This window comes from Elephas maximus, chromosome X (assembly GCF_024166365.1).
Source record: "Elephas maximus indicus isolate mEleMax1 chromosome X, mEleMax1 primary haplotype, whole genome shotgun sequence".
NCBI lineage: Eukaryota > Metazoa > Chordata > Mammalia > Proboscidea > Elephantidae > Elephas > Elephas maximus.
In genome coordinates, this window is record NC_064846.1 from 165,880,620 (window position 1) to 165,904,393 (window position 23,774).

The 23,774-nt window shown below is 43.2% G+C and overlaps 1 protein-coding gene across 4 annotated transcripts in view; it reads right to left on the reverse strand.

The window, feature by feature from the left end:
- Positions 1–2,745: 2,745 nt before the first annotated feature.
- Positions 2,746–23,774, reverse strand: part of OFD1 (OFD1 centriole and centriolar satellite protein) — a 36,863-nt gene continuing 15,834 nt past the window's right edge. For 3 of the 4 annotated variants that reach the window (XM_049873339.1, XM_049873340.1, XM_049873337.1), the window contains exons 10-22: positions 21,483–21,602; positions 18,788–18,861; positions 17,499–17,590; positions 16,352–16,541; positions 15,427–15,557; positions 14,795–14,906; positions 11,639–12,247; positions 11,055–11,181; positions 9,802–9,902; positions 8,104–8,223; positions 4,823–4,980; positions 3,791–3,943; positions 2,902–3,252 (exon numbers count right to left, since the gene is read on the reverse strand). In XM_049873339.1, the coding sequence (XP_049729296.1) occupies positions 3,118–3,252; positions 3,791–3,943; positions 4,823–4,980; positions 8,104–8,223; positions 9,802–9,902; positions 11,055–11,181; positions 11,639–12,247; positions 14,795–14,906; positions 15,427–15,557; positions 16,352–16,541; positions 17,499–17,590; positions 18,788–18,861; positions 21,483–21,602 (2,122 nt within the window). In that variant the 3' untranslated portion in view covers positions 2,902–3,117. The other variant, XM_049873338.1, reaches the window with a different exon arrangement.

Consider the following 23,774-nt stretch of genomic DNA (forward strand, 5'->3'; position numbering starts at 1 on the left):
CTGACAAAAATCTCTTAAGTGAGAGCAATTTGAGACAATATTGTAACCCGCTGGGCTGTATACTCTGCATAAAGCATACCATTAGCACTTTGTAGTTCTGTGGGAAAGTAGAGAATTTTTCTGGCTAGCTTCTTCAACAAATAAAAGCCATATACCTGTGGGATTAGCACAAGGCTTAAACCTTCTCACTGACTGAGGAAAAGCAGAAGCGATGGAGAGCTATTTTGTGAAGGGTCGCTGTACCACTGGCTATTTTATACACCCGAAGTATAAACGTCTATCAGAAAGGCCAATTCAGGTATATACAAAATCTAGATCTAACAGTTCCTCTATAAAGCAGAAATAAATGAATTTCTTAGGATTTCATTTTCTAATCTGTTTACTTATCTGTCAGCATGACTGTACGCTGGCATTTCCCACACTTGACGTTTCTTAGTAAGCATCGGCCTTCGTCACTATTTCTTCGCTGACATTTCTAACCAAGGTGCTGACTCCAGATCATTGCGTCAAGCATGGCAGAACAATCAAGAACCCAATTAGCGTGCTATTTTTCACACTAAAACCTTTTTATGTAGCATTTTGTTCAACAATTCTTTAAGTTACATAAGTCACTTAAACTGGTGTGTGTAAAACACTGGCTAGGTAAGATCACATGCAGTGTCTTAATGGACAATAATCATGCCACAAAACATAGAAACTTCCAGAGGGTGGAGTAGAGATTTTTCCATTTCTATAGTTATTTTTTTTTTATAGTTATAAAAAATACCTTGTGAAATTTTACCTTTAAGAGATGACCATAAAGTCAAAAATTATAGGGGGGGGGGGACCTACTCATTTGAAAACCAAGGCATGAAAATAAGTCCATTCATTAAGAAGTGACCCAAAGAGTCCACAGTATTAAATTTAAAAAATTCCTTTTAGGGCTTTTTAATGGTATGATTGTCATAATAGTATAGGATCGCAAAGAGGCAACCCCCCTTGTTACGGGTATCTTTTCCTAAATGATAGCACCTTTCCCTAGCTGGTGCAGGGCCAATTTGGTCTCAAATGTTTGTGAAAAATTACACGTTTTACTAAAGGGAACTTTTTCAAAATGAGTATCACACTGAGTTCGGTTCTAAAAAGTTCTGAGGAACAAAAAGGGGGAAGCGGCAGTCTAGGGAGGGCCAAGCAGTCTGTATCAATGTGCGTTCCCAATGATGCCACCGTCTGAAATATGGGAAACGAGGACTGTGCCCTGATGTGGAATATTAAGAATAATTATGCTCAGCATTGTTTCAGTTGACTGACTGGGGGGAAAAAAATGAAGCTATCAAAACCCAAGCTAGAAACGATATTTACATAGACAAGGGCTTTGAAAGCACAAAGGGGGAGGGAGGGAGCTGAGAAATATTAGAAAGTGTTAAATTATTTGAGGTGGTGTTGAAACAAACGATGCCAAATTCTTGGTAGCAATGTGGTACCTAGATAGCATTTCTTTAAAGTATTCTCAAAGGTATGATGTTATTGTAAAATATGAGTGAGTGTACTACAAGCCCAGGGAATAAAAAACACTAAAAAAAACCCCAAATCCGCCCCCCGCCTTTGCAGTTTGTTACCTAACTTAATGACCGCACAAATATCACTGGCAAGAAACGACTGAAGGGAAATGAGCTCCCAGATCTTACCAGAGAGGCAGACCACGCAAATCCTTCCCATGTTAGCAGCTGAGTGGCCGTGATTTTAGCACCGAGAGTCCCACACCCTGGGAACCTTTCAGTCCTGGGCAAACTGGGAAGGTTGGTCACCCAGCAGCAGCTCTCTATGCACTTTTGAGGGCTGTACCCGGAAGTGTCATTACAGAAACCTCCTGCAATGCTCCAAAAAGCAAGACACTGACCTCAGAGCTGCTGGGAGACAAAGATGGGACAGGGGAACAAACACGCTAGTTCCGCTAGTGCTGCAGTTCTCTCGATCTGGTTGATGTGGAGGTTTTAAAGGTCATTCTGGAGTGGGACATCCAGGGAAGTTAGAAACGACCCACTGCAAGTCCCTTACAAGTCCCGGGATGTCTCACCTGGGTCTTCCCGAATAGGTTGTGGCAGTTCTGGTCTGTGGATGCCTGGGTAACGTCCTGGCTCTGTGACTCCAAGGCTATGAGACCTTGGTCAAGTCACCAGCCTCTCTGTGCCTTGTACTGTCTACATCTGTAAAGTGTGGAAAACAGGACCTACACCTCATGTGGCTGATGCATTAAATGAGTTACTACATGCAGAGCTTTAAAATTGGACCTGGCACAGAGTAAGTGCTCAATACATAGTACTGTTTTGATTTTTATTACCATCTAAAAAGAGTTTGTGTTGACTCTCAAGAAAAAGATAGCAAAAGTAAAGACCACAGGCGACACTGTACTATTTCTACAGCCTAGAATGGATGAACCTGTCTTTCTGTTAAGGGACAAGGAAGAGATTACTGGGGAAGAAGGATGTCTTACAGGTGGTAGCTCAACTCTGGAGAGGAAGAAACACAGGTAAAAGTTCCAAAATGTAGGCCCGGAGTTTGACCAACAAGATATATTTTCAAGTATGTGTACCCTGAGACAAAAACGTAAAAAACAACCAAACCAACCCAAGGCAGTTCATTCTAGTGTTTAAGAAAGGCCTAAGAATGAGAAATGGTCTGGCTGGAGGAGAAGTACAACTTGACTATTCTTGGTTTATACAGTATAGTTCCACCCAGAATTATGGAAAAAAAAATGAGATGGCATTACAGATACGATCTTTATTGATAACTGTCTTATCACAAAGCACAGGCCTGAACGTTACATAACTTCTCATTGTTAGATGTAAGAAGCTGGGCAGCAAACATCACCAAAAGTCATCTGGTTCCTCATGAGACAAGCCTGTGAAACTAAATTACGGAGAGACAAAAATGAAAAGTATTCTTGTCAAATTTATTCAGGGCGCTTCATGATGTTCTCCTTCCTTTCCTGAGGGGTTTCTGGCCTAGCTTACAATCTGTATCAGGACCAATTTCACAAGTTAAAAAAACACAACTGATTTTGTTTTCAAGTCAGTCATTTTGAATGATTCAGTAATCTCTTACAGGCAACCTCCAATATGTGAAAGCTCCCCTTGGCTAACAAAACCAGCAATATGGTAACGGTTTGCGCGAGGTGCAGCGTGTCTGGGGAAAACCATACCTTTCGTCTTTGTCACTAGATGGCAGTGTATCCAACAGTGAGCCTTCTCTGATGACTATCTTTTTGGAGCTCTGAGCCATAGAAGGGAAAGGAAAAATTTGAAATTAGATAAACATTAATTTTATAAAGCACTTTAGGATTTCTTTTAAAACTATTTTTTGAAATATATATGTAATTTAAGAGTTTAAAAAAAGAGATGACTTTCTAACAAGCAGATTAGAATAAGTTATCCGTATGCATTCTAAACATCCACAGTACTCTAGCTTCTATAAACCACTGATCTCTCAGGCAGTACTACTGCATTCTTTGTTCGCAGAGAGATCATCCATTATTTTGTGCTTGTTCTTTAAACAGTAAGAGACATCCCAACTTTTATAAAATTTTACAAATCAAAATCATTAAATCTTTTACCTGAGTAAAAGCTACAAAATTCTGTCAAAAGAGTGTAACACTTCAAAGACAGAAGGCTCCATCTGACCTTGGAATTTTCTATGATTTTACCTTTTTGTCTCCCAACGGAGTAGGCAGATTCCTTTCCCGAGGTTTAAAATAACCCACAAGATGCCTCAGTGTCCCCAGCCCAGCCTGCCCCTTCCACAGCACCCTCACCTTGTCTGCCGAGTCCTCATCTCTCCCTTCCTGAATGATTTTCATGTACTTCTCTAACGGATTTTCATCACAAGCAGATTTGTCTTTAATTTCTTGAACACTCATTTCTAATTCTTTTTCCATTTCAATCTTCAATGATTCTTCAATCATCCTCTATAAAACACATGGGTGCAAAAACAGGAAATAAACAAGGAAATTTTAGGAACTTTTAAGTGTTTAAAAGCACACAGTAATAAATCCTGATCCTCTAAGTACAACCTGCATACCAGAGAACTGTAGATAAATTTTTAATTCAAGTCACTGCTACCTTTCGAAGGAAACAAACAAGCTATCTAACTGAAGGAAGGGATTAACTTTCCTAAAGTGGCCTGTGCTTTGAGCCCAAATTAACCAGTAGTCAAAGGAACATTCACAGAGAAGACAGTTTAAGTAAGACTCAGCAGGTGTGTTAAAGTGGCCAGAGTAATCTATCTGTCTGGATCCAGTACCAGGACACAGAAAGCAAGAAGAGAACAGGGAAAGGCAGTGTGCACCCCTGGAAGCCGCCATGGCCTGGCAGTCACCTCCAGGTGGTTCTCGTGCTAGCTCTAGTCCCCGCTAGCTGACTTTGACGAAGTCTCCTTAAACTCCACTTATAAAGCCAAGAACCATAGCGAAGCAGAGTTCTTTGCAGGCTTCTTTTAAGATCAAGTGCAAAAGAGCTTTCAAAAACTACACTATAAACTCATAAGGCTATAGGCAGGCTTTCCAAAAGTTGTCTGCCACTCCAATAACTCAGGACATGCTATGACTGAGACTAAGGTACTGAAGGTGTATAAGGTAGAAACTAGTACATAGAAGGTCAGCGACAAAGCCGACCCTCAGTGAGATGGAAATGACACAGTGGCCGCAACAACAGGCTCAAACATAACGATTGTGAGGATGCTGCAGGAATGGGGAGTGTTTCATTCTGTTGTACACAGGGTCGCTATGAGTGGGAACTGACTCGACAACACCTAACAACAGTAAGGAGAGTTAAGCCATACAAATTACCCTTTCTTGATCCAGCTTTTCTAGTTCTCTCCGCTCCTTTTCTAAAGCTTCCTGTCGTTCACTCTGCCTTCTTTCTTCTTTCTGTCTTTGATCTTTCATGTGCTGTTCCCATATGTTTTCTTCTTCCTTGGGTTCTCCAATTTGTTTCTGATCTATATCTAATAGGATAGAAAAGAAAGAATGAGTAGCTTTTAGCATCAGATTTCTCCAACGAATGAGGGATGAGTTTGTATGAGCCCGTGCCAAGACTCAGGAATTCCCTTTTCTTTATTCTCAGCTGGCTCTGTTGACCTCCTTCAAACTGCTGTTCCCTTTTCGTTGCCTCCAGGCCCCCAGACCCACTCGTAACCCTGCACCTGGCTTTTCCTTTACCAAGATGAATACTGTCATCCTTAGCAGGAACTACTTCAACAGTCCTCCTGGCCACATCACATGCTTTCAACCTCTTCAACCATCTCCTCCCTCCTTTCCAGGGCAAACCCTGGATGTCGGCCTCTGCATCTGATTATGATTCCTCTCCTAGCTTTAGGACCCTGACTTAACCAGTAGTCCCTATTCATTTACATAACAGTTCTATCAGCTCTTTCCCCTTATTCCTACAAAGGTGCTCAGGTCGCTCCTCCTCCAAACCAACCCCGCCATCCTGCCATCCATTGCACGTGTCCTTCTGGGGCTCCAGCCATCACTCCGCAGTGGTCATTCCCACATCTTTTTCTCTAGTCCTGATCTATCCTGAGCCTCGGACCCATGTGTCTAGTGGGTCCCCCACCGTGAGCACATACACTTCCCCAGGCACTGGCTCTGTACCTGAAGCTATCATTACTGTCCCTCTCATTATACTCTTTCTACTCTCTGTCCACACAGCCACCAAGGTGCACTTCTGCCTCCTCCAGCTGTAACTAGGGTCCTTCTCACTGTGGACCTGGACTGCTGAGAGAACCCACTCAAGAGTCCCCTGACACTAAGCACTCTACCTCCATCAGCACCAGCGTCATTGCCTGAAGGGAGGACGTGGGTTTGCTGTGTAGCTTCTTGGCTCTGCTAGAGTCCGAACCAAGGCAGCCTAGGCTCTGACCATCTGCCTGTAACTTTTCTTTCCAGATTTATTTCCTACGTTGCCACTACCTTTGCACTTGAACGAATTGACCTCTATCCCATCTTCCTTGTTCCCTGCCTATGGCTTGCCGTGTCCTTGCTCTGGGCCTTGGTTCTCCCTGTCACCCGAGCCTGGCGTGGTCCCCTCCTCCCCCTTTCCCTACAAAGCCCCAGCTACTCTTCAAGACCGAACTGAGATGCCGCCTCCTCTGAGAAGTCCTCCTGATTCCTAAAGTGACGACCCCTCCAGCACCATACTCACACAGTATCTTGAACTTGCTTGTCAAAAACCACACACACTTGCTTCTCCCACTCTTATTCCTTACGGGCAAGGCCCAGGTCTTAATTATCTGTCCATTCCTAGAGCCCTTCACCCACGTTCCTCTGCCTCAAAGGATTCAGTAAATCTCAATCCCAGAGATGCTTGTTCTGACTGCTCACCTCTGGCTCCAGTCTATGACCTAAACTTTTTCACCCGAGCAAGGCTAATAAGCACAATTCATAGGCTTGCGAGTGGGCTTTGAGGCTTTTTGCTGTGCCTTGTTCTAGAGTCATCAGCAGGAACTGAGCTGGTTTTACTGACAGGAGAAAGGCAACAGTGTCCTCTCTCTCAATCCTTGCCCTGAAATGAAAATACCAGCCTTCCTCACTGGCAGAGCCGTGGGCTCCTGGCTGGTGGAAGAAGGGGCCCTCCGAAAACGGCACTGCACGCTTACATGCGAGGGCGATTTCCAAATGGCTGTGTTGTTTTGGTGCCAATTAAAAAAACGGAAATAATGAGAATGTTCATGCAATGTGAAGAATGCAACCAATGTTGAATGAGAACCTAAACTGCTGTATAAACCTTCACCAAAAACACAATAAAATATTATTTAAAAAAAAAAAAGAGCAACGGGCAACTTCTCTGGGCTGGGGTATATTTTGTAGCAACGAGTGGCATACAGAAATCTCCTTGGATATAAGAGCAAAGACAAGAAGCATTTCCACTGGGCACCTCACAGATACCAAGTTTCGGCCTTTTTCATTTCCTTTGCACCCATGATGAAAGGTGAAATGACGAATATAAAAGAATTTCTCAATTATCAAAAAGTAACCATGCCACTTAATAATTAGCATAAAGGTCATTAGTATAATCTCCATTACATTTCAGAGGCACGACACCTACTGACTCAGAAGATTCCCTTTATGTTATTTTTATTCCCTCACCTCTCTCACATCTCTGCTAGATGGCTGCCTATCAGATAGGCACTCCCCTTGGCCACTGCTCCTATCCCGCTAAACAAAGGAAATGATCTGAAGTTCCAGGAAGTAAGGGGCTTGGCTGGGTTCACTGCTATATGCCAGCATCTCTAGTCTCTTTCAGTAATTCCTCATCTTCCTGAACACTATGACTTCAACCAAAAGAGGCTTTGGCCCTGCTTTGGAGATGATGTCTCTCCAGTGTTTGGAAGTGACTCCAAGGTGGCTTTCCTGGAGGGATTTCCTTTCAAGTGTAAGGCTAAAACACCTTGGTCCATGGAGAAAAGGGCCTGGCTAGAAAAAAGCTCTCATTTCTACCTTCAACTTCCCTTTCCTCCCCCGTGCCCCACCAGTGAGGAAGGGGGTAAGCTGGTGGGAATAAGACGAAGGAGAAAGTGGGCCAGACAACTGACGACCAGTTTTCCTCCGGCAATCATCAGCTTTCTCAATGATTAAAAGTTTTGGGTTTTTTCACCCTGCCCTAATTTAAAACATGAAGAAAGCAAACACATAGAAAAAGAAATCATAGAAGAATGTTAAAATCACATTAAATCACTTTAAAGATATGTAGCGGGAGTTAACCCTAAGGAGAACTCATTATTTCCATTTTTCCACCGTGATTTCCCAAGACGCTGAGGTTCCCATGGAATGTATCTTACCTAGTGTTCAGGAAAAGTGTAACTGCTGTGTTTGGATGGATGGTTTAAGATATCTTAAAAAGCATCTGACCTTGAAGGACTAAATGAGAAGCTTTTCCTGCACACAGAGTGTTTTTCTCAGCACTGTCTTCACATGCTCAAATTGAGAGTTACCTAAGAAAAGCAATTAACAATGATAACACCCTAACCCCAAGGCTTTGAATAATCTATGCTTACAAAAAGTCTTTCGATGGTACCTGCAGTCATTTACAGAGCACATCTACTAATGTTCAAACAATCCCAGCTTACCTGGGCACTGATACGAGACAGGCCTGGCAGGCATAGCAGCTGAGACGGTGTCCATGTGAGGCATATCACCCGTGGGGAGTAGCTCATCCACTTCAAATGACCTTGGTATGTCCCTTGCATCTACACAGGGGCAAACAATTGTCCCATGAGTCCTTAATAACGACAGCCAGAGAAGGCGGTACCGCAGAGAGTGGAGTAACTAACCGCCCAGCACTTACACTTCTACCAAAGCAACTGGGCGAGCCCTTTCCTTAGAGGGGTCTCAGAAGTTTCCAACATAGACACTTGTCAGTGTATTTACTTCTTCGAAATGTTTTCAGACTCAAAAGAATTAGATCTGTTTACAATACAATCATGTATTGCTTAATGTCCATGATAGTTCTGTGAAATAGGACGTTGTGTGATTTGGATGTTGTGCAAACACCAGGTTGTACACAGGCAGTCCCCAGGTTTCGAACATCTGACTTACATACTACCCATAGTTAAAGAACAAACCCCCATAAAGCCTATTATATTAAAACCTTATGGGAGCCTGCTTCTCGTGGTCCTTGTTTCTGCTACTGCTGCTGCTGGAGCTGCTGGCAGAGGCCAGAGAAACGGGTGGCGGCTGACAGGGCAGCAGCAGGAGCAGAGTGAGGAAGCAAAGGAGGAGTCCCACCCATGATTGCGCCCAGCTAAGGAGCAGGAACAGCCTGGGCCCTGCAGCCCCCGCCACCTGCCCTCTGGACAAAGCCCAAGAGCCGGTGCCCAGCCCAGCTCATTGGCCAGCAGCGGCCACCAGCCCAGCCGGAGCTGCGCCATCCCCACCCACACCACGTCCATCAGTGATGCTGCACAGCTACCTAATGGCTAAGGAAAGCTGCTCTTAAAAAAAAAAAAGCATACGCAGTTGGACATTGTCCAAAGGGACGTTATGCGATCCATGGCTGTATTAGATTTGTTACCCAACAGGAAATCAAGCCAATGACAGAGAAAAATTAACTTGGATTGCTGACAAACATTTGAATTGTATTTCAATAGAAATGATTTATCAAAGTCGTCCTTTAAGTGGCAAGTTAAAAATAATTTGTTAAATTTACTAAGCCCTCTATTTAAGTGTTCAAAACATTACCATCTCAGATTTAACAATAAAGTTTCCAGGGCTAACGGACTGGTTATATGCAAATATAAAGACTTCTCAAGCTGGAAAGGACCTCTGAGAGGATCGGCTCTACATCTTTGTTTTACATTTAAGATATGGGTGTTGAGGTGGGCCAAGCTGAACAGTCAGGGCCATGGCCAGGACACCAGTTTCTGGACTCCTATGCTGACAGTCTTTCAGCTCCCTTCTTGCACTAAGAGCAGGGGTTTCTAAGTCTGAGGAAATCAACAGAATCAGTATAACTTAAAGAAAAATCATGACGATCTCATAAAAAAGGAATATGGGATAATCCAAAAGTTGGTAAATTAAGTCTTTTGTCCTTTTTATAGTTGCTTTAAGGATTCATTTATGGGCTTAGCTCTAACTTTGAAATGATTAGTTATCCTAAAAAATTTTTTTTTTAATTTTTAAAAACTGGAACTCAGACACACGCCTGAAAATCTTCATGATATAAAATGGAGGTGAGATCTCTGTATTCGTGGTTTCATCACAAAATAACAATATCATGCTTTCTACATTTCCAACTCATAAAAATCAGTACTTATATTTGAACTTACATTCAAAAGATGAATCAAGTTCCTCATTATCCTTAGATGTTACCTTGTCCAGATTTGAAAATTCAGTTCTGTCTTGAAGTTCGGCTTGATTTTGATAAAGACTGGATTGGAAGAATAAAATTCGTGAGTGTGACATTTTAATCACCTCAAACCCAAGACCACAGTGTGATGAAAAGCCATTTGTAAATCAAGAAAACGCTTTGCAAAATTCCTTTCTCTTCAGCTTATAAAGAACCGCAGCTGGGACGCACTGCAAGCTCGCCATGCACCAGGCATGGTTCTAAGTGATTAATACACGCTAACACGCTTACTCCTCAGAACCACCTCATGCGGGGAGGTAGGTATGACTATCCTTAGTAAAGAAAAATACAGCACTCTCAGTGCTATTCCCTAAGAGGAGTTTATTTTCTCAATAACCACAAAACATTTTTGAAAGAAACAAATTCTGTACAGCATCATCACGAACTAGCCAGTGCTGCGATATGAGGAGCTCGACCCAGTGTGCACCTCAGCGCGTGGGTGAGTTCCATCTGTCCTCATGGCTGTGACCACAAAGCGCAACACAAGTGTGAGATGCTTGCAGGACCATTACAGGCCCATACTGCAGTTCTCAACTTTGTAAGTGGGACTGCTCAGACACACAAATACCCAGGCTCGAGCCAGGGCTGAGCGAGCCAGAAGATGCTGCAGTTGGGGCCAGGTCTGGGGAGAAGCCCCGACGTGACTCCAATCACAGCCTAGGCTGACCTGTGGGCCTCGTTTCTAGAATGAACTTCTTCCCGCTTCAACAATCATACCCCAGAGCCCATGGCCACTTCAGGATTTATGTCAATGCTATAAAAACAGGAACCTTATCTGTTTATATTTATACGCCAAAATACTTTTTAATGATGTGCACAATTGTTACAAGTTTAAAACCAAACGGAATGTATTTACTTTCTCGGATTTTCTATATTCATTTTTATCTTTATAAACCAGGTACAGTCATGGAACTCTGAAGATGCTTATTAAACTATATCACATATTCTATCCATCAGGTTGAGGAAATAAGTAGAAATTATGTTAAAAAGGAATCTCTCCCTCCGCCCCCAGTAATTCCGATGATTCTCAAAGATCACGCTTCATTTTACAATCTCACTGCAAACCATACGTGGCCACATGATCTTTCCTATTGCCTACAATACACGCACCAAGTAAAAGCTAAGCCGCAGTTAACGTGACTCAGCTGACGCCGATGCGAACGTGGTGTTTACCTCGCCTTCTGCTCTGGAAGGCTGGAGGGGGACGTGCTGGAGGAGGTGTGCCTAGACTCAGCAGGCGAGGGCTGCGGTGTTCTGTCAGGACAAGCACTCGGGGAAACAACATGGGATCTGGCCAGACCTAAGAAGCAGAAGGAACCAAGGTGAGAAGATGGCAAACTGCGTGGAGCACATACCAATGTGGTTTCTAAAGAGCTTTACTGGTTTGAAAAGAAATTCCATCTGTGATCCTGGCAAGATAAACGCGCTTCATACGAACCGCTCAACCACCTCAATGAACAGCAGTGGTAATAATAAAATGTAAGATAAAACCAACCAGCAGTCAAGCATAGGACACTGCCCCTCCCTGAACACCTCTACCTGCCAAGCAAAATGCCAGGACTGGATGCTCTTTCTTCTGCTGACTCCCACACCAACCCTGTGGAGCTGGGAGACGCCAAGGTTGACCAGGAAACGCAGGTTCAGAGAGAGGACCCAACCGCTCCAGGCAAAGGCCTGAGTCCTTCATGATACGACCAATGAGAACAGAGTCTATCCAAAGCAAGAGTGTTCTGGAAACCCCTTCTGTAGCAGCTTACCTTCCAGGTACATTTCACTGTCAAGGCTCCTCATTGCTTTTGGAAGAGGAGTAGAGGAGAGGCGTCTTGGGGAGGAGCCCCTCCTTTGCCGTGAAGCTGCGCTACCTGTCAGCACTTCCAATGCGTCGTTCTTTTCCTCTCTCAGAATGCCCACCTGAGGCTGCTCAGAGACAATTCTGTCCTCTGCAAAAAGGCCTCTTTCTGGGGAACATGAAGTGACGTTTTGTAGAGTTCCCAGCAAGTACAGGGGCAGTGGACTCTTTGCTGATGGTGGGCTTGTAGCTGGGTTTTGAACGACTCTTCGATGGTAATTTCTGAAAGCTTTTTCTAAGCGTTCGGCCTCTTGCTCTAGCTCCTTTACCCTGGCTTTAGTATTGGCTACAAATTCAAGGTCAGAATCGGGGGAACTGCTCTCTAGCCCTGCATCTGGGGGACTTGTGACCCTTGGTGCAACCGCAACTGCCTGAGCCTTGTCCAGTTCCAGAGGATTCTTCAAGAAATCCCCACTTTTGTCACCATCGTGAGGTGCCATCCTGCCACCTATGAATCCAGTGATGGAGCGGTCCGTCAGAGATGGCTTTGGGTTGCGGTACACTTCATTCTGTAGAGCTGCAAATTACAAAAAGAGAACTTCAGACCTCGGCGGGAAAGGTAGAGAATACAATTCAAATATACTCGAAATAACAATTTTTGGAAAAATCAAAGTAAGTAATAAAAGGACAAGCTTGCACGTTAAACTGTTCCTTAAGCAGGGATAACTGCAAGATTATCAATGTTTACTGAGAGCTTGAAATGAGCCTTGGTGGCACAGTGCTTAAGCACTTGGCTGCTAACTAAAGGTCACCTCTCCTCAACAGAAAGATGTGGCACTCTGCTTCCGTAAAGATTACAGCCTTGGAAACCCAATGGGGCAGATCTACCCTGTCCTATAGGGTTGCTATGAGTCAGAATTGATCTGACAGCGATGGGTTTGGTTTTTTGGTTTGGATTGAGAGCTTTGTACGGCTTTATATGCCTTCTTCCGTAATGCATGATATAAATTCACAATCCTTCATGCACAATTTTAAAATCCAAAAAGTCCTGAGCACTAAAGACGTAGTCATGATTTATTTGGTGACAAAGACTAACCAGACCTAAACTCATTTGGCTGAAAAACTTGATCTGAACTGATGTAAACTCATTTATAAGCTCTACTTATTCCCACCTAGCATGAATATTCATGCATCTGATTGTAAAGTAATTAATCTGTGTCTTGGTCCCCTAGTGCTGCTATAACAGAAATACCACAATGGATGGCTTTAACAAAGAGAAGTTTATTCTCTCACAGTCTAGTAGGCTAGAAGTCCAAATTCAGGGTGTCTGCTCCAGGGGAAGGCTTTCTTTCTGTGTTGGCTCTGGGGGAAAGTCCTTGTTATCAATCTTCCCCTGGACTAGGAGCTTCTCCACACAGGAACCCTGGGTCTGAAGGATGCGCTCTGCTCCTGGCACTGCTATCTTGGTGGTATAAGGCCCCGTCTCTCTGCTCACTTCTCTTTCATCTCTTGTAAGATAAAAGGTGATGCAGGCCACACCCCACGGAAACTCCCTTTACACTGGATCAGGGATGTGACCTGAGCAAGGGTGTTACATACCACCCTAATCCTCTTTAACATAATCTAATCTTGCTTCATTAATCACAGGCAGAGACTAGGATTTACAACACACAGGAAAATTATACCAATCACAAAATGGAGGACAACCACAGAATACTGGGAATCATGGCCTAACCAAGTTGACAGATATTTCTGGGGACACAATTCAATCCATGACAACCTGCCCAGCTACAGGAAGCTGCCCCAGGCCCGTGGGCTGTTGCGAAATAAATACATGGTACATGGCCAGAGTTTCAGATAAGGGAATGAGGACCTGCAATCCCAGCAAGCCTAGGACTTGGCACTGTTGCTGCCCCCGTTGTACGAAGGGGACTGAGGCTTACTGAGGCTGGGTCACACCGTTAGCAAGGGGTAGGTGCTGCTGAGATTTCCTAACGCAGAGCCACTGCACGTGCCTGCTCCTCTCCTGCAATGCTCCCTATGGGGCCAGACACGGTGCTGCAAACCACACACTTGCAATGGGCAACACATGCTTCTGAAAAGGTTCCATCCGCACTGAACTGTTTTTTGATACAAGGTTGCTATGATTTCAGCTACAGGCAGCCTGGCCAACATAGAATTGCTGAGAGAAAAAGAGGAAGAGGAAAGAATAGAAATGAGTAGAGATACAAATAAAAATAGTTTGGACAGAAGGGAACAAGGGACTGACAAGGAAAGAGTGCAGGTGGGACATAAGGAAGGCTCAGAACAAGGAAGTGTGAGAAGCTGGCTGAACAGGTTTAACACACAGAACCTTGAGCTTAAAAGCAGCTAAGAAAAAGCATCTAAGCTGCAATATAGTTCTTATGAAGGAGGCAGGGGGAGATATGACTGCATCCATAGTAAAGACAGTAACACAGCGACAGCAGTGACCACTTCTGGAGTGTCTTATATGTCCCAGGCACTATACTGGAGCCCACCTGATTTAATCTTCATTCAGCACAACACTGGAAGAAGGTAAAGAAATGTGCCAGAGGCCAAATGACTAACTTTACAATTGGGGTCCAAAACCAAAGATGGTTCTCTGATTCCAACACCGGTGCTCTTTCCACTAGGCCACCTGGCTCATATATGTGTATGCATGTATGTATAGGCATGTATGCATGTATGTATTATTATGTATGTGTGCATACGTGCACGTACCTGGATATCTGTCTGTCAAGAAAAGACAAAGCCACCCAACGATCAATCGAGTCCTACTTTTGGGGTAACAAATAAAGGAAAGCCTAGGTCCAGGGAGACTTTTGGGACTCCTGTGTCACACAGAGCAGCCACCACACCATTTGTGGTTGTGATGTGAGGCACTCCCAAGCCAGGGGGCACTTCGGAAGGCAAATCAACGTTGGCAGTTGCCAGCTGGTATTCCGAAATGGATGGGCAGTTTTACTTCAAAGAAAACATGTATTTCTATGCCTTTTCCTCTAATACGAGAATCACTAAAAATTCCATAAAAATCACGACACATCCTCAAATGTTAAAAGCTTTACACAAACACAAATATTCACGGGTTGCAAACATCTCTAACCTGTCTGGGTTTGCTTCAGTTGCAATTTTAAGTCGGCAATCTGCGTAGTTAACCTCTTCACAGAGGCATCATAATCTATTATCTGGGCCTTCAGCTGTGCCGAATGTTCAATCTGAAAAGATGTGAAAAGGAAAAGAAATCAAGGTAAGACAAATCACAGCTCACTTTGAAAGGAAGAATTCTCTCATGGTGCTTGTTTTATTTTTGTTTTCCCAATTCTGAGAAGGTTTACACCAGTAATCAACAGGGCCTCTATGAAAGAAAAACAAGCCGAACACACAAAGAAGCTTTTCACCACGCTTTTCATTCCTATCAAAGAAGAGCGCCTCCAGGGCAGGCAGGGAGAAATCAGAAAAAGCTGGTCAGTATTTGTAAGCCAAACTGCGTCCCGGCAGGGTGAGAATCAAGAGACACTTTATAGGTGGGCACCACAGGCATGTAAGTAATAGGAAGTCATATAATCGCTAGAGAATGTTCTCAGATGAGAGAGGAGACCTTTAGCATAGCTGGGGCAGTGATTTCTAATGTTAAAATAAGTAAGTCTGGTTTACGCTGGGTGTGACTTACACCAAGTTCCGATGTCCACCAAGTGGCCTGCCACAATACCTGAACAAGCGAAGAGCAATACTTACTTCATTCTGCAGCCGTTTTTCCAGAGCTTTCTTGTGAGTTTCAAACTCCTTATGCTTAAGCACTATAGCATTTTCTGCTTTCTTTAATTCTTTCTGAAAAACTGCAAGCTCAAGAGATGGTTGAGCTAGGCCTAAGAAGGGAAAAAAAATCCTAGTCATTTCCAATCTTGTGTTTTCTTATTTTACTTAACAAAACTGGCTACGGAGGTTTTAAATGGTTCTTCCTTTTCTTTGCATTCAATGCAATTAATATTACATTAATTCTATTATATGGGCAAAAAGGCAATCATGATTCACAAAATTACATGTTAATGCAAAATTTATTAATTGCCCTATAGAGTCCTACTCCTAGTAACAGAATGCTTTCAAATCCTCCAACGAACTTGACAGCCTGTCTCTCCCCTCCACTACGCACAGAAGGGAGAGAAGGAGCGTTCTATCAACAACTGTCCAGTCTCATCCGTGCATCTATCTGGGACAGTCGGGGCCCAGGCAGAAGGCAGATGGCACTCACACATCAGGCCACCTGTGAACTGTTTTTTCAAGGGTGACTTCTGGAGGGTAACTACAAAGGATGGTGTCATTCCCTGGGGCAGTAACGTGTCACGCAGCTACCACCCCGGGGCCACCATCCTGGAGGAAGCAAGCAGTACCTACCTCAACCTCACCCTTCTCCCAGCCTCCAAGTGCTTGCCAGTGTCCCCACTGGCCAAACCCAACCAGGAGTCAGAGGGTGTGGGAGCCATACAGGCAGATTACTGCTACTTCTTACAGTGGCACTATTAATTATCCAATAGCAAGCAAAAAGGAAGTCATTTCCATCCAAGAATCGTTAACTTTATAAAATCTTCCCAATGTAAGTCTACCTTACAGGCACTGACTTAATATGAACTATAAAAATGGGCAAACCCAGAAAAAGACATACGGTTTAGGAGAAGCAAGTTTTCACTTCTACTCTCTTCCAGCTGCTGTTTCAGCAATTTATTTTGTGCCTGCAGCTCCAGTTTCTCTTCTTTTAGTGGTGAATAATCACTCATCCCTTTAACCTTTTCACTCAGCAAGTGGTTTTGTTTTGCTGTTGCCAAAGACTGGGCTTTGAGAGACTCTAACTCAAGCTGAAATCAAAAAAGGACACATCACATTTGTACAAAGACCCTACAGCACTGCTTAAGTCTAAGTTGGCAGGATGCTTTCAACTGGGCACCACAATTTAATTCAGGTCACTCAACAGACACAGAGTAGGGGGAAGTTCACCGAACTTGAATCATATGGAACTCTGTCCTATGAGGCAAATGCTTCTGATTAAGATTATCACCCCATTTTCCAGACGCAACTAAGGACCTGAACAACCAGATTGTCATAATACCCTGATTTAAATACAAAAAGGTGAGAAAGAAATGCTGACTAATCTACCGTGAGCAGCTTTCCTTTTCTTAGCATAACATATCTGCTAGATGGATATGGAATCCTACAGATGCGTAAGTCATCACAAGGGCAAAAATAAATTGCATATATGGATTATACTTGGAGTACCTAACGTTCCAGCTCTACCCCTCAGACAGCACGCTAATGAGCAGAAATAAAGAATGAGTGGCACGTGGAAGTGCATCTCACTTTGTTCTCACCTATAAGACATCCATGGGATGACAGGAATGTTAACCTGTTGCTGATGGGAAAGAGGAAGAGGCTGAGGTAGAAACTGACCTGTACTGACCACCCACATCCATTAGCCCACTGAATTCCCTCAACCACCATGTGGTATGGGTAGTGTTCCAAATTTTAGGGATAAGGAATCTGAGGTCACAGAACCTGCCCAAAGGCACACAAGTAGAAAGGGAGAGAAGCAAGATTCAAGCAGGACTCTAGGTCTCCAAAGCACATGTTCTTTCCAGGCATCCATCCCTCTGTGACTTAGATTCAAACTAAGAACTATTTTATGAACGTAACTTCATAGACATATAATAAACAATCCCAGTGTCCCAGGAGATAGCTGCAGATAAATTATGGATGACTAAAAAGTTTCATACACTTCCTAACACAGATTTAGAAAAAACCACAGGCTGAACAATTACCTCAAGTTCTTTCACACGGTTTACGGACTGACTGAGTTCTTGCTTTTTGGAATTAATAACTGTGAGCTCTTCTTGCAAATGCACAGCTTTTTCTGAAAGAAAAAGCCAACCAATTAAAGATTATGATACTTTCAGAGGGAATACAAATGCCATTTAATAAGTTATGGCCAATATGTCAGGCCTAACTACCTATCTTTCATAATCTAAATAGCAGATGGCCAAAAATCCCACTGCTGTTGAATCAATCTTGACTCACAGTGACCCCATACGACAGAGCAGGCTGTAATCTTTATGGAAGCAGACTAACTCATTTTTCTCCCACAGGGCAGCTGGTGGGTTCAGACTGCCGACCTTTTTTCAGTTGGCAGCCAAGTGCCTTAGGCACTGCGCTGCCAGGGGTCAAAAATTCAGTGGGCAAGGAGGAAATAAAGCCTGTTACCCAAAAGGTGATGGGAAGTTATAGCAGTCATGTATGTGGTGAAATCTCTCCGCTACATATGTTAATCAGTTATACCATCTGCTCAGAGCACAGGGCCTTAAGGCAACAGTCCTTAATTTCCTTCAAGACAAAAATTTTTCTGTTAAACTAACACAAGATTATGAAGATATATCATCAAAAAATAATGTGCTGAATACACAATGGTATTAACTCCTAAAGAAGCACTGGTTTCCACAAGATAGTCGTAAAAGGAACACCAATATTAAGTATCTGGCCCTGGTTTATGCCCAAGAATCCTTTGAAATTTCTGCCAAAAGTCCAACTTCTTGTCCCAGGCAATTTCCTTGAAATATACTGAAATGCAAAATACTTGAAGAGTGAAAAATTATTCAACTTCCCTAGTCTCAGGCTAATATATAAAAGAGTTTAGAAGGTTATCTGTCAAGTCAAAATATTATGAAGCATGAAAATATATTAGAAGTAAAGGCAATAAGAAACTAGTGCATATGGGACACAGAAGTTAAAACACAACCTTCCCTAAGTAAAACATCAAGTCTCTGCCGGTCGAAAGGATGTTTACTGGATGGCAGTAAGCTGCTGCCACCTTGACAGCCAGAGCCTTTCTTATTAAACTATACTGAAAGAAAGTTGGATAAAATGCTGACAATAAATCACTGACCCATGTGAATACATATGAAGGTTTGCCAAAAGGTAGTGAAAAACGATGATCATTTTCCAATTTTGTAAAATAAGACTATTAACAGTGAAGTATAAGCTATATATTTTTCAGAATACAGACAGACCCACTCACATCAGAACTGTAAACAACAGCCCCCCTGCCAAGAATCACCTTTATTTTTCCTTTCATCTTCAATCAGTCTATTAGTTCTAGTGATGTATTCGTCCTTTAGTTCAAGTTGATACCTGAGGGTCAGAATGACAAGAATGAGTTTCTCTGTCATTTTCCTGGAAGGCTCCTAGCAATACGTGAGCTTATTAAAGGCACGGAGGCACCTAAGGACACTTAACAGGAGAAGGCATGAGCTTCAAGGTCTCTCAGTAATACACAATAAGGCCAGGGATCTGAATTCTGAACATAAAAGGTCCAGTGAAACCCTGCCCAAATTCTGTAAACTGGGTCCCAAAAACCCAATCACGCAAAATGAAGGGCTGTGTTATTGTGAGGTTACTGAAAGCAATTATTGTTCAGTTGGTCTCGGCTAACACAAAAGGCAGAGAAGTTCAAAAGTTAAACCTACACTGTCCACAGCAGACTCGCCAACGATCTGAGAAAATCCCAAAAGAAAACAAGTCAGTTGTTTCTAATCCACCTGTCCCACCCCACCTCGTCCCCCAACCAGGACGAGAGCTTTTGCCCTCAGTACCGAGAGCCAACTGCCAGCAGCATTATGTCCAGATTTGTGATACCAAAAGGTATATCTTCAGGAGTTTTACTGTCTCTTCAACAGCTGTTACCAACTTTCTGGTTCAGAAATGGGAGGAAGGAAAAAGATGCATTCCTGTGGTGAACAGCCTCCAAATCGCAACACTTGCCCAAGTTATATGAGGATACCCAAAACCAGGCATCTTCCATGCCACAGAGAATGTCGAAATGGTGCCAAACAGTGCCCTAGCTACCCGGCTATGTAAAAGTAACATGCACACTTCTGTTCGTTTACTCCTAGGTATTTAACAACAGATCTTTCAGTGCTTGCTATTACAATGACTGACTTAAAATATGTGAATAAAAGCCATCATTTCAAAATTGTCATATTCTTTTTTAAACAGAGTACTTTTAAAGACTTATGACCTCAAGAAACCTTTGCAAGTACTCAGTAAGGTGATATCCCTGAAAAATTATGGGCAAGGCAGGAAAAAAAAGCTGCTGATTCGTATTAGGAAAGAGCAGAGCAGCTGAGCTGAGTCAGCCCATCTCTGTGCCTTCATTTATTCAGTATTACCTGAGCCCTTACTATGGGCCAGATGCTACGGCGGGCACTAGAGAGAAAGGCTGCCATTTGGGCATAATATCTTTGTACTGATATATTATTTGCTGGAGCACAAAGCTCAGACTAGAGGAATGCTCCACTAGAGGTGTCCATACTTTCCTTTCCTCTATTATTATTTTTTTTTTTGCGTCATTAAGTTAATTTTATTTTCTTTGGATTCTGGCTTTGCAGAATCTTGAAGGAATACAAAGCACATGTTCACTGACAAAAACTACAGCCATGTTGTTGTTGGTGTTAGCTGCCCGACAACATCAGACTCACGGCAACCCCATACACAACGGGATTGGACTGCTGAGATCAGAGGGTTTGCACAGGCTGATGTCCAGAAGCAGATTGCCAGGCCTTTCTTCCTAGTCCATCTTAGTCTGGAAGCAGCACTGAAACCACAGCAGCACACAAGCCTCCACTGAGAAGACAGGCGGTGGCTGCACTACAGCTACAAGTAGATTAATTTATAAACTGTTAGATATGCCTACCCTAGTGGCAGTATGGGTAGGGTTGAGAAGGTAACTAAACTTGACAATTCCAAATTTTACAGCTTGCCAGCTGTGCAAGCTGAGCAAGTCACAAGGTGCTCTAAAAATTACAGCAAATCTAGCAAGCGGCCATCTAAGATGCATCAATGAGTCTCAACCCACCTGGTTCAAAGGAGAATGAAGAACACCAAGGACACAAGGCAATTACAAGCCCAAGAGACAGAAAAGGCCATATAAACCAAAGACTATATCAGCCTGAGGCCAGAAGAACTAGATGGTGCCCAGCTACAACCGATGACTGCCCTGACAGGGAACACAACAGAGAACCCCTGAGGGAGCAGGAGAGCAGTGGGATGCAGATCCCAAATTCTCATAAGGCCAGACTTAATGGTCTGACTGAAACTAGAAGGACCCTGGTGGTCATGGCCCCCAGACCTTCTGTTGGCCCAGGATAGGAACCATTCCCAAAGCCAACTCGTCAGACATGGATTGGACTGGACAATGGGTTGGAGAGGGATGCTGGTGAGGAGTGAGCTTCTTGGATCAGGTGGACACTTAAGACTATGTTGGCATCTCCTGCCTGGAGGGGAGATGAGAAGGTAGAGGGGGTTGAAGCTGGCGAAATGGACACGAAAAGAGAGAGTGGAGGGAGGGAAGGGGTTGTCTCATAAGGGGGAGAGTAATTGGGAGTATGTAGCAAGGTGTATATAAGTTTTTATGTGAGAGACTAACTTGATTTGTATACTTTCACTTAAAGCAAAAAAAAAAAAAAAAACTACAGCAATCACAGGTCCTCAATAAATGTTAGAGAAGCTATGCTTAAGAGTGAGCAGAGGATGTTATTCTCTATGCTGCACCGTTTTAAAACTACCCTAACTCAAACACTCATAGGAAAGGCTTGAGTGACAATGAAAAAAAAAATACATATATACACATATTTTTTAAACACTAAATTTTGCTATAAAATGTTAATTTTTATCTACTTTATCAGCTTTCGTCATGGTTCTGTCCCTTAATTCAAATACATTACTATCCTTCTTTAAAAACTCCCAACAATTACCTTAGAAGTTCAGTCTTGAGCTTTTGATCATAGGTCTCCTCAAGAGTCTTTACATTCAGCTCCCGTCTCCTAAGCACATCATCCACAGTTCTGTTTTTTTCTTCTTGTAGCCTCTGGGACCTGAAATGAGCAAAAAGAGAGAGAACAAATAAAAACACAACATCTGAGGTAACTAACTCAGAAAAAAAATAACATTTGTTTTTAGCTCAACAGATCAACGATCAACTGTGATTTCACTGTCACTGCTGAGAAAAAAAAGGAAAGAACCGGGAGTCCTCCCTATGTTTTATGAAGTGCCCAGTTACGGTGGTTCTGCACTAGCAGTTGTAACTGTTCCATGACACCTGGCTGGGGGGAGTGTGCAAGTCAAGACCCAAAGTGGTTTCTGAGGAAAGATAATTAACACTTAAAAAATGGTCACGCAACTAGCTCAACTGGCATAACATGGTTTATAAAGAAAATGTTCTACATCCTACTTTGGCAAGTAGCATCTGGGGTCTTAAATGCTTGTGAGCGGCCATCTAAGATACTCCACTGGTCCTGCCCTGTCTGGAGCAAGGGAGAATGAAGCAAATCAAAGACACAGGGGAAAGACTGGTCCCAAGGATGAATGGACCACAACTACCACAGCCTTCACCAGACTGAGTCCAGCACAACGAGATAGTACCCGGCTACCACCACTGACTGCTCTGACATGGATCACAACAGAGGGTCCCAGACAGAGTTGGAGGAAAATGTAAAGCAAAATTCTAACTCACAAAAAAAGACCAGACTTACTGATCTGACACACTGGAGAAACTCCAAGAGCATGGCCCCTGGACACCCTTTTAACTGAGTACTGAAGTTGCTCCTGAGGTTCACTCTTCAGCCAAAGATTAGACAGGCCCTTAAAACAAAATGAGACTAAATGGGCACACCAGTTCAGGGGCAAGGATGAGAAGGCAGGAGGGGGTGGAATAGCTGGTAACGGGAACCCTAGGTTGAGAAGGGGAGTGTTGACATGTCGTGGGGTTGACAACCAATATCACAAAACAATATGTATATAAATTGTTTAATTAGAAACTAATTCGCTCTGTAAACATCCATCTAAAGTACAATAAAAAAAATTAAAAAAAGGTCATAAACCCATTGCCATCGAGTCAATTCCAATTCATAGCAACCCTATAGGACAGAGTAGAACCGCCCCATAGGGTTTCTAAGGAGTGGCTGGTGGATTCGAACTGCCAACCTTTTGGTTAGCAGTTACAAAGAAAACTTAAGTTAGTGTAATGATATGCTTGTTTATTCTATATTATTGTTTCAAAGTGTGGAATTTAATTGATTAGCACATAGATATTAAAGTAGAAGATTCATTTTTGTCATTTCATAATCTACTAATGGAAAATTGAAAAGAGCGTGGAAAGAGAGCAAAAACTAGATGGATCGATCACGACTTCCAAATACCAAAGAATGAAATGATCACCATAGTGAGCCTTTAACCATAAAACCAAGTTCGAAGCTGGGGAACTGTGTTAACAGGTGCCTAGATCAAAGCATAATGGTAAATACTACGGAACACTGACTATTCTGAGAAGAGGATAAAGGCCCTATATACAAGCTCCCTCTGCTGGCTAATCTGTAAAGCAGCAGAGCAATATACTACATTTATTTAGCTTAGAACAGGGCTTTGAAATGGTTCGAACCCCTGCTGAGAATCTGCATTTCTAACAAGTTCCTCCCTACCTCCCCCGCCAAAAAACGCAAATCTGTTGCTGTGGAGTCAATTCTGACTTATAGCAACCCTACAGGACACAGGAGAACTACCCATAGGGCTTCCAAGGAGCAGCTGGTGGATTCGAATTGCTGATCTTTTTGGTTAGTAGCCGAGCTCTTAACCATTCTGCCACCAGTGCTCCAACAAGTTCCCAGGTGAGGCTAATGCTGCTGGTTAGGGACCAATTCTGACAACCACCAGCATAGCCCAACCAAACCAAACCCACTGCCATCATGATTCTGATTCATAGCCACCCTGTAGGTCAGGGTAGAACTGCCCCATAGTGTTTCCAAGGCTGTAAACCTTTACAGAAGCAGACTGCCACATCTTTCTCCTGTGGAACAGCTGGTGGGTTCCAATCGCTGACCTTCCAGTTAGCAGTGAAGCACTTAACTACTGCGCCACCAGGGCTCCTTACTAGTAGAGCATAAGAATGACCTGGAGATGTCGTTAAAAATGCAGGTTCTGATTCAGTGTATCTGGGGTAGAAATGCACATTCTCAGCAGGGGTTTGAACTGGAACGCACTGATTCAAAGCC